General features: G+C 40.3%; 4 protein-coding genes across 5 annotated transcripts in view; 2 read left to right on the top strand and 2 right to left on the bottom strand.

Annotated features, from left to right (window-relative positions):
• Positions 1-1,477: 1,477 nt before the first annotated feature.
• On the bottom strand, positions 1,478-1,822 carry LOC115771665 (integrator complex subunit 5-like protein). The gene has a single exon (XM_030717480.1). It carries the CDS (start codon positions 1,820-1,822, stop codon positions 1,478-1,480), a length of 345 nt encoding a protein of 114 aa, XP_030573340.1.
• Positions 1,823-2,246: 424 nt separating this feature from the next.
• Positions 2,247-2,780, bottom strand: LOC115771659 (jacalin-related lectin 34-like). The gene has a single exon (XM_030717469.1). The coding sequence runs from the start codon at positions 2,778-2,780 to the stop codon at positions 2,247-2,249; it is 534 nt and encodes a 177-aa protein (XP_030573329.1).
• Positions 2,781-3,440: 660 nt separating this feature from the next.
• Positions 3,441-4,292, top strand: LOC115772015. Its single transcript, XM_030717946.1, has 4 exons — positions 3,441-3,509; positions 3,591-3,629; positions 3,688-3,776; positions 3,843-4,292. Exons 1-4 carry the CDS (start codon positions 3,450-3,452, stop codon positions 4,207-4,209), a joined length of 555 nt encoding a protein of 184 aa, XP_030573806.1. The 5' UTR covers positions 3,441-3,449; the 3' UTR covers positions 4,210-4,292.
• Positions 4,293-5,583: 1,291 nt separating this feature from the next.
• LOC115771642 (cGMP-specific 3',5'-cyclic phosphodiesterase) overlaps positions 5,584-16,603 on the top strand; it is a 59,560-nt gene continuing 48,540 nt past the window's right edge. For both annotated transcript variants that reach the window (XM_030717443.1, XM_030717442.1), the window contains exon 1: positions 5,584-5,769. The gene's annotated coding sequence lies outside the window, so the exon portion shown is untranslated. The remainder of the gene's footprint in view (positions 5,770-16,603) is intronic.

The raw sequence follows: 16,603 nt of genomic DNA, 5'->3' as shown, positions 1-16,603 counted from the left end.
TGCTTGGAATGTCTTACCATGGGCCACACGCCTCTTTTTATACCCATTTTGCCCAAATACCATTTTATTTACCTGCCCGATTTCCCCATACTTACATTCATCTGCTCGAAATGAGTACACAAGTGTTCCACAACGTTATTCAAATTCTAACGCCTGATATGTAATCAGTTGTTCCGGCTGCACCATTCACGACTTTCAGTGTCAGCAGTTTCGATACCAGTTGAAAGTGCAAGTGAGCAAAAGTCGAATACTTAGAAAACCTGCTCCGGGATTTCATAATCTACAACGTATTCTACAGCATAGTTCCAGGCTCTTCATACGAAATATGGTAATATTTCATTTTTGTTTATTCTGTATTTTATATTTTACATATTATATTCTTTATTTAGCATAGCCGCCCCTCGAAAGTGTTAATCCACTCGTAACATTTTGCATGCCATGTCTATTTGAATATATTCTTAAAAACCATCGAATAAAGAGCCCGCCGTTCTTAGGTGGGGATTTGAATCCAATTAGACAAAATGAAGATTCCGAATATTCAATACAGATCTTTTCATTGCGAATAAGTTTGAGGTCGATCCATACAAACTTTTTTCATCTTAGCGTGCAGCTCTATTACATCAGGAAATTGGAATAAAAATGTCTACTACCTAGCTTTTATGGTTTAGGCGGTTCGTTGATCACCAATTAGTTAATCAGTCAAGCAGTCAATCAGTCAAGCAGTCAATCAGTTAGTCACTCAATCCGTCATTCAGGCAGTCAGGACAAACAGTTTTATATATAGAGATTTTGCTTAATATACATAGCTGCTTCGAATACTTATAATAGTTATTAATATCAACCCAAAAAAAAAAGCATGCACTAAATTTCAACATAAAAGTGAACACTATTTATAACAGACAAAAGCTGCACGCTGTGAAACGTGCAGCTGTGTTTAATGAAATATAATGTAGCCTAACATTGGGCGCTTGCTTTTATCTGTGTTCTGTATAAGGCTGAGGCTTACAATTGCTCTAAAACAAAGACGATTTATTTTTTCTGTTGTAATTCAAGTCTACCAGAAGGCAGTAGACAATATTTTCTTTTTGGCAGTCTACGTTGCTCAGTCTCAGTAGCTGCGTCAATAAAGTATTATTTATAAAATAATATAACGATCGATCGAAGATTGTGATTCAGTATACCTATTTGTCTTATGGGATACCTTAACCTATACTGGCTTCTGTGTCAGTCCGCCCAGAAAATATATTTATTCCTATGAGCACCGGACTATATACTATATCGAAAAATGCGGGGTAACGACATATCTCTGCGCGACATATCTCAAACGACATATATGTCGCTTCAAAACGACATAATCTCGCCATGGAGTTATGTCGTTTTCAAACGTCATATCTCCAGCACCAGAACATCCAGTTAGCTCAAGAAATACCAGTTTAAATCATGTATTTTTTAATATTGATCAAATTATAATTGTCAACTAACCCACAAAGACACGTGTGTTGCGATTTCTGCGGCTTCCGTTGCGACGGCTTGAGGAACGCGTAGTACGATTATTGACGCGAATGCGACGCACATTTGTGTACCTCAGATTGCTGATACGCACCGTCTTCCGGTTGGCGCCGAGTGAGACGGAGCTTGCCGTTGTTGTTGTTGTTGTTGTTGCCGTGGCCGTGGTGGTGCAGTCGGCATTATTTGCGTTGCTGGCATCCGTGCAGTCGGTGCAGTTGGTCAGGACCGTTGATGAACAGGCGACCGAATCGCAGCTCCTGATGTGTAACATGGCCAAAATGACACAGCCCAGCGCAATTGTGAAGGTTCTCATGATTTTGCTGACTTCTTAGGGAATTCCTCAATTAACTTGTGATGTCGTTACGCTAGAAAGCAGCGGTTTTTATAGTAAACACTTTACCTTGCTAGATTATTTGCAAATATGTTCAGCTGTGTCGATTGGCGAAATGAAAGCACGTGTGACCTTCAGCTAACACTCAGCAAAAGAACTAAATTAAAAGATTTGTGCTCTGTCAACAAGGCTAAAACTTAAACTTTGCATTTGCTTAAAAAATATGTTCCATTATGTGAACTTGTGTATTTAATCCAATTACCTCTACGACTATTTCAAATGTTTGAGCAACAATAAGCTAGATATGCAAGCAAGTGCAAAGAGGGAGATTCTATGACTTTCATTAAAAGCAATATTTAATTTATTAAGTAATATATTGTTGGCACTAAATAACAGATCTAAATTATTATCCCCTGACAACGCGTACGTTGGCTCCACTGCGGCGATTCTTGTTTCCACGTCGCACGTTTCCACGACGCACGTTTCCACGACGCACGTTTCCACGTCGCACATTTCCACGTCGCACGTTTCCACGACTCGCGTTTCCACGGCTCGCGTTTCCACGTCTCACATTGCGACGTCCAGTGCTGTTGCCTGAGGTGTTTCCATTGCGATTAGCGCGAACCCGACGCACATTTGTGTACCTCAGATTACTAACGCGCACAGTTCTTCCACCAGTTCCCGTTCCGGTTGTTCCAGTTCCGGTTGTTCCAGTGCCGGTTGTTCCGGTTCCGGTTGTTCCAGTTCCGGTTGTTGTAGCCACCGTTGTTGTCGTTGTTGTTGATACACAATCCACATGGTTTTCATTGCCGGCTGCGTCACAGTCGGTGCATCCAGCTGGCAAATTGGGATCAAAAGATGTGCAGGCGACCGCCTCGCTGTTCCTCACATGGAAACTGGCCAAAATGGCAAGGCTCAGTACAATTGTTGTGCCTCTCATGTTGTTTTTTGGTTTTTCGATTGTTGCTGCTGAGAACCGTTTAAGATATTGATATGGATTGTCTTCGACGCGTCGCCTTTTATAGCCAAAATATCGATGGATAATTTGCAAATTTTCGCAGCTGTTTAAAGTTATTTTTTAAAGTTTGATAACTCGTCAAATTAGGGGTCGATTTGCAGGCAAATATATTATCAAATAGAACAAATACTACGCATCTTTTTCAAACAGATCACCTTCAGTAAGTTGAATAGCCAAAAGCAAACAAATAAATAAAGAAATTAACAAAACGTGGGCCTTGAACATTTGATTCTTAATAAATCAGCATTGATAAACTTAGGGTAAAAGTATCTGAAAGGCTTAGCTTAACAGATTCTTACATTTAATAGTGATTTTTTCAGCCATTTTTCATGTAATTTTTCAGTTTTTCAAATGTTTTCCTCCAGTCATACAAATTTGTAAACCTTAAAAATCAAATGAAATATATTCTCTTCTCGCCAATTAACTTTGTGATTTACCGTGAGAGTTTCCAATGAATGAGCTTTTGTATCTCCATATAGTTTTAATTATTATGACGTCACCTGCACTTTCAGAGCAACGCGGAGACAATGCCAGTGGCCTTATGCGATTCGATTCAGTTGGAGTTGGAGCCGATCTCTGAGCGGTTCAGCCATGGACTATACTGGGAATATTTATTTGTACTCCATGCTCGTGCTACTTGCACGGCAAACGGTGAGTATTTCAACTGCGACTATAATGCAATATAATATAATGTAATATAGTATAATAGAATTAATTGTTAAACTTGTGCAGCTATCGATTTGTATACCACCCAACCACTGCATTGAGGACGTAAGTGCACAGCTTAATTTGCATTCGGTTGTACTTTTTGCATTCATCCAACTTGCAGATGGACTATAGCGATGCCAAGGAACGATTTGGCTATGTACTTGCGAAATATGCCGAGCTGCAAATGAAAATTAGTGGAGTGCCTCTGGGGTAAGTTTTGAGCAGGCATTAAAATTATGCAGACATATTGAGAACTTTCGACGCTGTCGACCGCAGTTTGCATGGCAAGCTTGTCACGCACGGCAACATCGAGGAACAGCATATAGTGTTCCAGCTGATGGACAATACGCCGCACGACGTCATTCAGAGCTGCGTGTTCGTGGTTACCAATGCTCCGGGTGAGTGCGAGTCAATTGTGACTGTCTGCAACACATTCCTGGGGCGCACACCGCGGCCTCTGCTGGAGCGCAAGCCATTGACGGTCTGCGAGGATGGCGTGCGCGAAGCGGAAGTGGATATGGAAGAGGAAGAGGAACCGGATGCCGAGGACACTGAGGTTGCCAATGAGGGCAAAGAAGCAACGTCAGCCACGGCAGCCACGGCAACGGATGTCGATGTGACCAGCGACAGTGAGCTCATCTAGACCTTTGAACATATGGATTAATTTGTGTTAGCTTGGACGAAGCTTTAACATTTTGAATCTCTATATTCAAATGATTTCCATAAAAGTAGAAAAGTTTCAAGTTGAATATACATATAATAAACTATTTATTCTCTAATACATATTCAAAAATTGCCTAAAAGTTTACCAAAATTGAAACAATTAATTAATATTTTAAATCGGTCAAAGTCAAAGTTATACGGCTTAACGGATTTTGGTCAAGATCGCGGTACTTAACAAACGGTTGCTCTTAAATAAGAGCAACAACTTTTCCCATGCCTTTAATTCCATTAACCGCCAGCCCACAAAAATGGCGCCTGCGCCGCATACACAGTCAAAGAGAACGCTCTTAGCATTGAGGCACAGTGGTCTGATATATGCAAATGTACATATTTATATTCAACATTTCCAGCAAGCGGTCTTTGTGAAAAACCTGACTTAACTCACGTACATAACTGTGTTTAAAAATATTTAGTATAATTCAAAATTAAACAAAAATTTGTTTTAAGTTCGTTAAGTTTTAAAATTAAGTACTTACAATTTTTAATTGTAAATTGAATTGAATTCGATTTCCCGTTGTTTTGTGTGTGCACAAAATGCTAACGACTCGGCAGCACTGTTGCAGTCATTGCCACCACCCCCATCCACGTGAGAAGACTGGGAGAGCGCTACAAAATGAGCGCGAATCGGAGCAGCGGCGTGTGCCAAATAACAGTAAACAAACGTAGCACATGCTACGCCGACGTAAGCTGCTGCCGCTACTGCTGCCGCTGCTGCTGCCGCTGCTGCCGTCGCTGCTGCTGCTGGCTACGCATCGCCCTATCAGTTGATGTCTGGCGCCAAAGCGAACTGGAGCAACGAAAAGACAACAATAGCAGCGTTCAGAACTAATAAGCTGCAGAGAGAGAGCCAGAGCATTCGAAAGAGAGAGAGAGAGAGAGAGCTAGAAAAAGAGAGTATGTGAACCAAAGCGTCTACAAGGCAGCAGAGGTGTATGTGTATGGGAAAGAGAAAGAGAGAGAGAGAGAGAGAGAGAGAGAGAGAGCGACAGAGAGAGAAAGAAATAACCCATTTAGCTACGTTGTAATTTAGCAAGACCCGCACAGAATTTTTGGTGGCAAACGGCGCTCAGTGCTCAACGTGTCGTCGTGCTGTGAAAAAGTCGTACTGGAAATTGGGCAGCTCTCTGACAGCGCTAGTCCACCCACCGCCAGCTGCTCGAAGCTCAAGCTGCTGCTACACTACGTATGCGGAATTGCCGCCGGTTGTAAAACAGCAGAGCAAACAGTTTTGCATAATATCTATGGCAAATATAAATAACAAATAAAAGCAACATCAAGCGAATTAGTGTTTGAACGCAATCAACAGTTTAGTGTTTTCATAAATATTACAAATATATATATATATATATATATATATATAAAACAACAACAATAATAACAATCAAATGCTTGTGAAGTGCAGCGTAAAGCGATTTGTCGCATTTTTCTAATTCACATTCACCCGCAATTTCCGCAATCAAAACGCCGCTCGTGTTATCAGGTAGGCTGAATAATTGACAGCAACAAAAAACAAATACAAACAATAATAATAAAAAACAATAACAAAGTCAGGCAGAGACGTCAGAAAATACTTGAAATTGTAAAGCAAAAGCAATTTGCGGCGAAATGTGACTGCATTTGCTTTTGACGCCAGCGCCGCAGTCGACGCACATGTGTTTGTGTGTGTGTGTGTGTGTGTGTGAGTGTGTTTAATAGGTGAGTAGCTTTTGTTATTATGTGGGTGTTTTTGGATTTATCTACAGCTCAGCTCAGCTGTCGGTTTAATTGCAGCTTTAGCTGTGTTTGTGGTTTTGCGTAAACAAAGCGACCAAACATAAATACAAACAAGAAAACAAAAAGTAAAACACACACACATACTCACAAACAGTCTCACGAATTAGTGGACCAAAGCAAAGCAAAACCCCCGATGAGAAAATTACAATATTTTTACCCTTGACTGCAAATGCGTTATATTGGCGAGGGGCTGGAGCTGGGGCTGCGGCTGCGGCCGGGGCTGGTGCCTAAAAGCACTTTACTTTTGAACAACTTTTTCGCCTCAAATTTCATAAATATAAATAAAACGCAGCGACTCTTTTTTTTTCTGGCGAACACGTAAATTACATTTTAAAATTGTTTTCACACAGTTTCTTCTTTTCACTTCTTTTTTTTTTTTGTGTCTCTTGCGCGCGGCAATTTTCTTGTTGCCCTTTTGGAGACCCGCCAAACGGTCCAACCTTCCTCCCCAGGCCGACGGTGAGTCAAGTCAGTCCGTTAGTCAAATCCATTAAGTTTATTTTGTATTTTTGTTTTTGTTTTATGTACAGAACGTTGCCCCATGTCAGGCACATCTGTCTGGACAAACAACAGATCTCTTAAAATCTTTTTTGTTTTTTTTTTTCTTTTTTTTTTCACTTTATTTCTTAAGGACTTTTAGGCGTAACATAACTTGTTGACCTATTTAGGATCTACAAATATATTTGTTGTTTGCATAAGACTTCACTTAATTCCCAAATAACTTGCGTTTTAATGTAGCCCTACAAATTGGTCAAGAACCGTTTGAGCCACTTAATTTTAGACCCTAATCCTCTCATTTTAAGAGTTGAGAACCTAACCTTTAATTAAGATCGCCTAGATAAGGGACCTTGCTATGCTATAGCATTAACTCAATTTTAAAGTTAAACATATCTAACTTTTTTTTTGTAAAGGTCTAGGCTCTTACAATTTGCTAAGTGTATTAGGTTCAGGCATAGGCCATAAAAGGTGCTTTCCGGCTACACTTCTCAACTTTTCCCATAGGTCTGGTCGCGCTATTGTGCGCGGCTTAAATAGTCCATTTCGATTCCTTTTTTTACTCATTCGTATATGCGTTTTATACTCATTCGCAGAAACCGGCGCGTGTTTCTGTCGTTTGCCGCCGTCCCTCGCCATAGAAATGTACACACATACATACACACACACATACATACATACGTGCATGTATGTGCTATGCCTCTACTTAGCAGAGAGCTGGACTGTCGTTCATTGGCTTTGTGCGGTCCGCAGGCGGATATTTGTTTTTGTTATTGTTCCTTCATTCTCATCAGCGTCGTTTGGCCTGACTAGCGTCGCCCTCCTTGCCCATTCGCCTCCCCTCGCCTCCTTTGCCGCGGTTCCATCGTCGGCCATAAAATGGTGTCTCTGCGCACATTTCGCTAGTCGCATTCGCATCTGTGACAGGCTTTGGCTTGGTTTAACCTTGCCTTGCTTCTGATTTGATGGCGCACACCGTGCGCACCCTGTGCCTGTGCCCAAAGGCCTGCTGCGTCCCTCTGTCAGACACATTTACGCAATTTTATTTTGTTCCACAATTTCTTACTCATTGCTTGCTCTCGATTTTTGGCCGTGTGTAGCCGTTTGGGCCAATTTTTTGTTGGATTTGCTTTTTGGGCTGCTTTTGCCAACTTCATTTAATCAGCAATTCATTTATTAAAACGCCACGGCTGAAAGCCAGCCAATTTTGATTGACCTTGAAGTATTTTCTTTTGGTTTATTGATTCAGTTAGCTGTCATGCATGTTGATCAAATTGCCGCTAATTTGCTGTCTTCTTACCAAATGGTTGCCTAACATAAATTCATGTCGATTTAATTGCTTTTATCGCGTTTTTTTTAAGGCGCTCTTTTGAAAGCTTCAAGAACGATATAATAAGGAATTTAGTATAAAAATATACTTGAATGGCCTTTTGATTAAATGCACGGTAAATTGATTAACGGTACGCACCAACACCTCGCAGCCAGGTTCCGTTCGCGAACCTGATTTCAAAATTCATGGTTTTTCCTATTTTTTTAATCTTTTAATATAATTTACTTTTGAAACTATAATCGAGTCCTGGATTTTTTTACAATAAATTTTGCCAATTTTGTTTAGATTAATTCAATGATAAAGTCTTTCTCTAAAGCTTATTTTATTTAAAAGTATAACTATTTAAAAAAAGATGTGGTTCACTTTTGTTTTCGGCTACTTAAGCAACTGACTTGGTTTACGTTTTGGGCTAGAAATGAGTCAGACTTAAAATATTGCCTTATTTAGTTTTATCTATCATCAAAAGTAGATATACATGAGCTACAAAATTAACTTAATCGGCAAAATGCAAAAGGTAATGAAGCCGGCTTTCAAAGTTGCGATCATATTTAACAGCTAAGTTAAAACTAAAATGTTTAGCAAGTTGCGTATACGCTCCGTGTGCTCAGTTAAGAAGCAGTCGCTGCCATCAAATATTGCTCATAAATATGTTTTAAAAAAAATTGCATTTGAAGCTAAAGCACAGAAGCTATTAATATTGACCCGAGATTCGAAAAAAAACTTTGCTGAGTGGCATACAACAGTTGAGGGATATTATGAAAGGCAGCCGCTGTCGCCATTGCCGCGGAGCATCCTTGGCCAGGAAAACAACCTGCTCGCTGTTCGCTTGCCGTTCCGCAGGAGGCGCTGTCTGACTTTTAGTTGCCACATTTTTGTGTTATTTTTGGCTTTTTATTTTATTTTTTACTTTTAAGTTTCGTGTTATTCCATTTGGCTCGGAGACGCCACTGAGTGCAACGCGAAAAACTTCATCTTTGCCCGTTTTGTGTGGCGGCGCTTATCCATCTTACCCCATTTTTAGCCGTGCTTTTCTCGCCAATCCTGTCGATAGCTGTAGAGCTGCTGCCACATTTTCTTGGCTTTGCGCTTTTGTGTACAGGCACCGACTGGCTTTTAGTTGTTGCCTTTGACTTGGCCACCACTTGAGGTTTTTATTCTGATTCTCTTTGCGGGATAACAAGTATTGAAGTGGATAAACCGCTCGACTATATATACCTAGACTATTTATGCATTTTGTAAGAATTATGCTGAATTGCGATGCCCGGGCTGCTGATACGAAGCTTCTTCTAGTTTGATAGAGTGCTTAAATGTGTAGTTAAAAAACGCAAAGTGGCTTTACATAATTTCCAAAATGTATTTTTCAATGAGCTTTGCCAAATGATGCTTACAAGAAAACCTATTCTCTGCGCTCGTTTGCGCTTCACTGTGCAACACATCAATTTTTTGCAGCACGGCTTCTTTTTCCTGCGATAACCCTCCCTTTTTGCACACATATCCTGACCGCATTTCGTTGTAGTTTTTTTTTTTTATGTTGGTCGTTGCTTTTTCTGATTATTCCTTTGCGCTATTTTTAGTGGGCAACATTTATTTTGGTCGCTGGGGTTTTTGCTTGGTAATTTGGCCACAAAGTTGACCCTTGTCTTGGCGACTGTGTGCGAAAGCAAAAATCGACATCGACTGGCAACAATTGAAAGCCTTCGTTCGGGTTTTTGCATGCGGAGCTAACGTAGGCAACGGCAATTGTTGTCTGTTTTTATATCGATTATATAATCATCGATGGGCGTCAGTGCCACGTGGACATGTCACGTAATTACATTTTCTTTCTGCCCATCTACTGCACTTTTATGACAATAACTGGCAATTACATTACGTATACGAGGCGGTGGCAAATGTGTGAACTTCTTTTTATTGAAGCCAAAGTTAGATAACACTGTTAAACGGCCAAAGGGAACGGCATGAAAAGTTCTATAGCCACATTTCCAACATTTGCCTGCGACCTACCCTCAACCTTCTGTCGTGGTCAGCAATTTGGCTCCATAATTGAATTATTTCTTAAGAAGTGTCGTACAAGAGCCACTCATTGAGTTAATTTGTGACAATTTGTGAGTTAAAGCAACGACGTCTGCGCTTTTGTTTTTACTGCTGTCGTCCTTATCGTCCTGCTGGCCAGTTAATGTCGCCATCAGGCTTAAGCGAAAGGATTGCCTTTTCTGCCCGGCTCAAGTCTCGCAAAATATAGATAACATTTACCTGGCCAACCCGTGACCACTCGCCGCAGTCGCCCTTGCCCCGCTCTGTTTGTTAAATTGTGCGACAACAAAAACTCCTGCCACTTGGCCAACAATTTCAGCAGGGTTTTGTTGTGTGCGTTTAATTAACATAATTTGATTTGTGCACTGCCCGTTCTACTATTTTTTTTTTGTATTCAAATGAAATGCACAAAAAGATTTCAATTTATTTGACATAATTTAATTTTTGCTTGTTTTTCGAATCCAAGCACAATTTAATTTGCCAACAATTTCAAACTTTTATGCAGTTACATTTAGTTGAATTCTGCGAGGGTTGACAGTTTGAAAGTTTGACCCTCTTTTTTAATCCCATTACAACTAACCGGATTTGTTTGTTTCTAATTACATCTGTTGCAAGCCTCTCTAGTCCAACTGCAGTCACAGGGGCAAAGGCTTTAAACACGGTGCCCAGTTTATTAAGAACTTAAAGCTGGACTGCTTGGCGCAGCTGTCAAAACTTTTCCACTCATTCAGCCAACTCGAAAAGCTCATTTTGGCTTACATAAAACTTTAATTTTGTATTTTATTTGAAGGAGTTGAAGTTTTGCTTATTAATGAGCCAACAAATTCGGCGGGTACTTAACTATTTTAGTCTCCTTAAAGCTGTTTTGCTTTTTTTTTATAACAAACTTATATTAAAGCTTATGAAGCATAAGAAAGCTTTAAAGGCAAGCCTCTAAAATACTTTAATTAAGTTCTTTTTTTGGCTTAAGCTGAACTGGAAGAGTTTAACGAGCAGATTTTATTTAAAAGTCGGCACCTTTAACTATTTTTAAAAGCTCTTTTTGCAATCTAGTTTTATTTATTTTAAACATTTTTAGAACTTGGTTTTTTATGTTCAAAAAAACTTATGGGCAATTTGGCAAGCTGCAGAACGGCAAACTGGGAAAACTTTTAACCAAAAAATGAAAATAAGGCGAAGGAAATTCAGCAAAATCTGAGTTTGTTGAAATTTTGTGAAATGTAAGCAAATTTTTACGCTCGCAGCAAGAAGGGAACCTACACAAAAGTCGCAGCATGGAAATTTCCGGCTTTTAGTAAAGGTCTGTTATGCGACTTGATGTGTGTATGTGTGTGTGTGTGTATATACATATACACACATAGATGTCTATGTGTGTGCAATGTGGCCATTGCGCGCGAGAAGTACTTACTTTATAAATAAGTGCTCATGAATGCATGAATAATTTATATAGCAAATGTAACTATATATATTTATAAAGGTAGGCAAGGTAGGTAGCGCAAACACCCTGCACATTTTAACTGCCATTTATTCTAGCCAACCCAATGGGAATTGACTGGCTGCAGCAGCACCTTTCTATTTAATGTTACACTTTCAGGCACGCTAAGCTAGTTCTTAAAAGCGTTAACAAGCACATCAACTTTTCACACAAAGTTTCAACTACAGACAAAAAACTCCGCCACATTTTATATGATAGCTATGCATATAAGATAACTATAATTCCATATGGATAAGATGGGTGCAGCTGGGCTATTACATACACATACAGCAAGAAATTTGACAAAAAGGACATATGTTAAGTGTCTCTCGTGTGTGTGTGTGCAAACTGTCTGTCGCTTGTGTGTATTTTGCGGTTTTGCAATTCAAGACATGGTTACCCAGTCCCCGGCTAAGGACCACCCACACCCCACCCACACCTACCGCTGCAGTCGTCCTTAACCGCGGCTGTTGCTGTTGCTCTGCCGGCTGCTTAAGTGCCCAGGCTCAACTCAGATGAGATGCCTGTTTCCGTAGCTCCTATCTTAATGTGTGTACGTGTGGCTGTGTGTGGACGAGTTTTTTTGACTCGTTCCGAAAGTGTAGTAGAGTATATTGGATTTATTCGCCACGCTGTCCGTCGCCAGATAAAGCGACAGGATTATATGGCTACGCTTAGGGCGCGGCAAATGGTTCAAATGAATAAATATGAGATATGAACTTCTTTTAAAACATACTCAAAAATACTTTGGCTATGCCCACTGGGCGCATAGCAAATCGGGCAAAGAAACTGTGAACAAGTATTAGGCAGTCGCCTACACCCGACGGCAACAATCTGACTTGTTGTATCTGTGCGAGTCATCAGCGATTCTTGCTCTTCATGCCATATAAAAATCTATGTAACATTAGTTCGTTAGCTTTAACCGCCAGAGCTGTTGCTGTTGTCTCTTCGCATATTATGTACACGAGTATTTTGTTTGTTTTAAGGGCCGCTGCTGCGCTTTTGTTTTGTGCCGTGTTTGTGTTCGGCATTGTGTGGGACTGAAGTGCCAGTGCTTGAGGTTGCCAGGCAAGCTCTATGACAGACAGACAGACAGAGAGTCAGTCAGACAGACTGCCAGACATGGGAACATACATACATGTTCTTTGTCATCTGCTGGCATTTAGTTACGGCCTAGTCATGACAGGCAACAACAGGCGCACAAAATGTGCGCAAAAAGAGCCATAAACATTTTTGCCGGCGTCCAACTTGTACATTGCTCGTGTAATTATGCCAGAGCTGCTGTCAGGTTAGACGCCAGCGATGCCAGGACTTGACTTGACTTCTGCCCTAATTTAACAACTAATCCATGTAGCTCAACGGGCTTTGCAGCTGTACCGCCGCCTGAAGCTGGCGGGCAAACTTTTGTTGCTGCAAACAGCTGCAACAATGCCATGAAAATGCACTAACAAGCCTCAAAACTAATTAATTAACGCCAACGGGCCTTAATTAGATTTAGTTCATTCACTTACGTTGACTTCAGCTCAAATTGTCGATTATTGCATTAAGCTGGCGGCAACATAAAACATTGTTCAATGTTTAAACCTGTGATATACATTTATTTAATCAATTTAGAGTTTTAGTTATGGTCACAAATAGGCAACAGCGACTTTAATAAATAAATGAATAAAAAATAAAAGACAAAATAACAGAGACGATCTTCTAAAGGTGATAAATGTTTTTAGATCGATCTTTAGAATGTTTTTTCCATGAGCTAAAGAGCTTATTCTAAATTCGCTCGCTTGAACTATCAAATTGTCGAAGAGATATATTTTAATGATTTGCCACGCCTTCGAACAGAACATAAAAATGGGAATTATTGTTCATATATCCTTTATATAAAGAGTATAAACTGTAAAATTGACTATAAAAATTAAATTAGATAACGAAGTCATGCTTTCCTAGACATTGAATCGATGCAACAAAATCGCCTTTTAATTGGATTCGGTAGCTCGTTTATTTCAGTCGTAAAATACCAATTGATAAATCGTTGTTAACTAGTGCAAAGTCAATGGGCTATACTTTCGGGCAGGTTTGCCACTCGAGGGACCCGACGTGTGCGAACTGAAACTATAAACTGCGGCATACGCTGCGTATGAGCAATGCGTATGAGGCGACAATTAAACGAGAAAGCGGCCAACGTCACGTATACGCCATGTGACACTAGTTTTCGTGTTTAATTACCGTTTTTATGGCCTCAGTGGGCACGAAAAATGATTCGCGGAAACATCAAAGTGGACCAGACTAAAAACGAAAAGAAAATACATATATGAGCACAGAAACGAAAACATATGAACAAGTCGTCGGTAACGGAAATACTGCAGGAGACCCAGGCACAAAATAGGACATGCAATAAAAATGAAATTAATTACCTGTGCGCCGCAGAGCTAGTGTGCTATGTAGGGCTTGCCACACACCCACACTCACAAGCATGGCATGTGCCACTGCGATAGGCGCCTCGATGTATGCTACAAGTTTTTGGAAAACTTTAAGGGTTTGCCTTGATATCGGAAAGTTCAAGAAAAGAGTCAAACTAAGCGAAGACTTTTCTGGCGGAATAAACCAAACAAAAAAAAAAAATAAATTTCTCTTCAACTTGGCAAGGAATTGTGCACACACACGCACACGCAGGTGTACACACGCACACACGCAGCGTTGGCAGCAATAAACGTGTGTATAAATTTCGTGAAATGCTCAAATGGCGTCAGCCAACATTTGAATAGCACGCATGTGCGTGTGGAATTGTGAAATAGTTGTATATACTTGTTTCTTGTTAACGTGCCACACGTTGCCATTTCGTTTCGTTTTGTTGTGCTGCGCTGCTGCTTCAACTGTTTGCTTTTCCATTTACCATTTCACTTTGTGCTTGTTATCGCCACTTCTGGATTCAATCAATCTTTCTTGCAACCACAAACAACTTTGGCACGGCAGCGCCAGCACGGGTGCCATTTTATTTGCTCAACCTGCGCTTTGAAGTTGCCAACCTTCCGCCTCCGCTTGCGGTTTAAACAGCACACGCGGCGCGGCGTATACGTAACACAATATTCTTGGATTTTCGTTTGTGCTTCCTCCTAAGTATCCCCTGTGTCTTCTTTTGTCATACAGCATTTCCTAGCTGGCAACCATTTCGCTACGTTGCCCACGCAGGCCAAACAAAACATTAATCTATTAGCTGCTAATAGATTCTTGATATGTAAATTTACATGCCATAGGCCACTAAGTGAGCCAACAAAACGATGGATAGCAGCAAATATTTAAGCACAGTGTGCGTAGGTCGCACGCAGCCTAGCATATTCCAGCTGTTTTTTGCCCAAGGGAGGGTGTGTGTGTGTGTGCACGTGTATGTGTGTGTTGATTTTATTCTCAAATGTCCGTGCTAACACTTTTTTTTTACATGAAATATGCATCCTAATATTTGGGCGGCTTTTTAACAAATTTAGACCAAAAATGCTTACATGTTATTTCTGTTACAGCATCAGACTATCACAATTTATACTTCATTTCTGTTTGATCTAGTTAGGTTAAAAAAAATATAACAATATAATAAAAAGATTACCTGTGCAAGGTGCGAGCTTGGTGCTCCACGTCAAACGGTGTTGGCACACTTCAAAGAAAAAATCCCTCTTGTATTTATAAGCTTATGTACCCTTCTAGAGGATATTATAATTTTGTCATGAAATGTGTAACATATATCCCAATAAAGTGTATATATTCTAGATCAGCATCAACTGCCGTATTGATATTGCCAAGTCCGTCCTTCTATTCGTCTGCCTGTTGCTATGCTAATTAGTCTCTTAGACAGCTATATGCCGATAGAAAAGGTCCCTGGAAATACTTGTATAAAAGCGTTTTCCATACATCTTTAAATCTGCTTTCTAGATTCAACATAAAATGCATGTAAACGAAACTTATAGTGTAAAGCCTCACGCTGATAAAAGTTGATAAGCAAGAGTAACAGAAGATTAGCTGTAAATAAAAGAATTTTAACCCATACTGTAAAGCCTATCTATACAGGGCAGCATTTGCATTCCATAATGCAAATGTAAATCAGCCAAAGTACCAAAAATACTCACACAAACACACTCGAAAGCCCACACATACACACCCCAAAAATAATCCCTGCACGCCATTCACGTTTGTTCGTAAAGCGTTAAAATTAAAATTCTCTCGCTTGCGCCCATAAAAGCAATTTCAATTGTAGTTGATAATGTCATCGATACGCATCTGTGGGTTTGTATATCTGTCGTATATCTGCCATGCCCAGGCGCAGATTTTCTCGGCAAAGCCGCAACCGCAACCGGCCACATGAAAACTTGTCCTTGGGTCCAGTGCGGCGCGGCCTGCACTGGCAGCCACATGGCAAATGGGCGGCATATAAAAACTGGGCACATGCTAGCAAAAGTTAAGGACAAGGACGCAACCGAATTGTGCCTGCTGTAATATAAGTTATTTCTTCCGCAATCAGAGCGTGGTAATAAATTTGTAAGGAATTTTAATTCGTGTCCAAAAAAATATGGTTTATTGGACTATATAGTGGGCCTTTAAGCGATTTGAGCCTAGCAAAGCAATAAAAAAAGAAAAACACAGCTGAAAACATTTTAAATTCAAAAAGAACGTATATGTTATTTTGTGTTGTTGGGAAATTTTTGAATCAGCTGCCACAATATTGTTAAGTCTTTGCGGAAAACGCACACAAACATTTTCATTCGCAAATGCAATGAAAATGAGAAAATCAATGTTAGCCCCGGGCAAAGCAGAATCACAATTTATGCCACAATCAATTCAAAAAAGATGTTCAACTGATTTGCAACACGTAACGCATTTTAATTGAAATTTTGTTATCAGAACGCGCATAGAATTTCAATATAAGAATGATTGACTGCCAGCCGGACAGTGCGTGCGACGAGACGTTGCTCGGAATGTCAGCTGTTCAGCTGTGACGAACGCACAATAAATATGCAAAACGCGAACGTTTGAGATACTCTTCAAATGCATAGAATGCTCGTCCTCTTCCAGAGGATGCGCTGCTTGAGTTGCCACAAAATTCTCACACGCCCACCCAATGTGACGGCTGACAGACAGCGTCCTGACATGTGATTGATATGCAGAGTGCGAGCGTGTGTGTGCGTCTTTACGCGCGTGTGTGTAGGCAACAGGAAGTAGCAAAACGAA

The sequence above is a fragment of the Drosophila novamexicana genome, unplaced genomic scaffold, assembly GCF_003285875.2.
Source record: "Drosophila novamexicana strain 15010-1031.04,08,12 unplaced genomic scaffold, DnovRS2.1 tig00000108-arrow-pilon, whole genome shotgun sequence".
Lineage (NCBI taxonomy): Eukaryota > Metazoa > Arthropoda > Insecta > Diptera > Drosophilidae > Drosophila > Drosophila novamexicana.
This window is presented reverse-complemented; position numbering and strand designations above follow the sequence as displayed.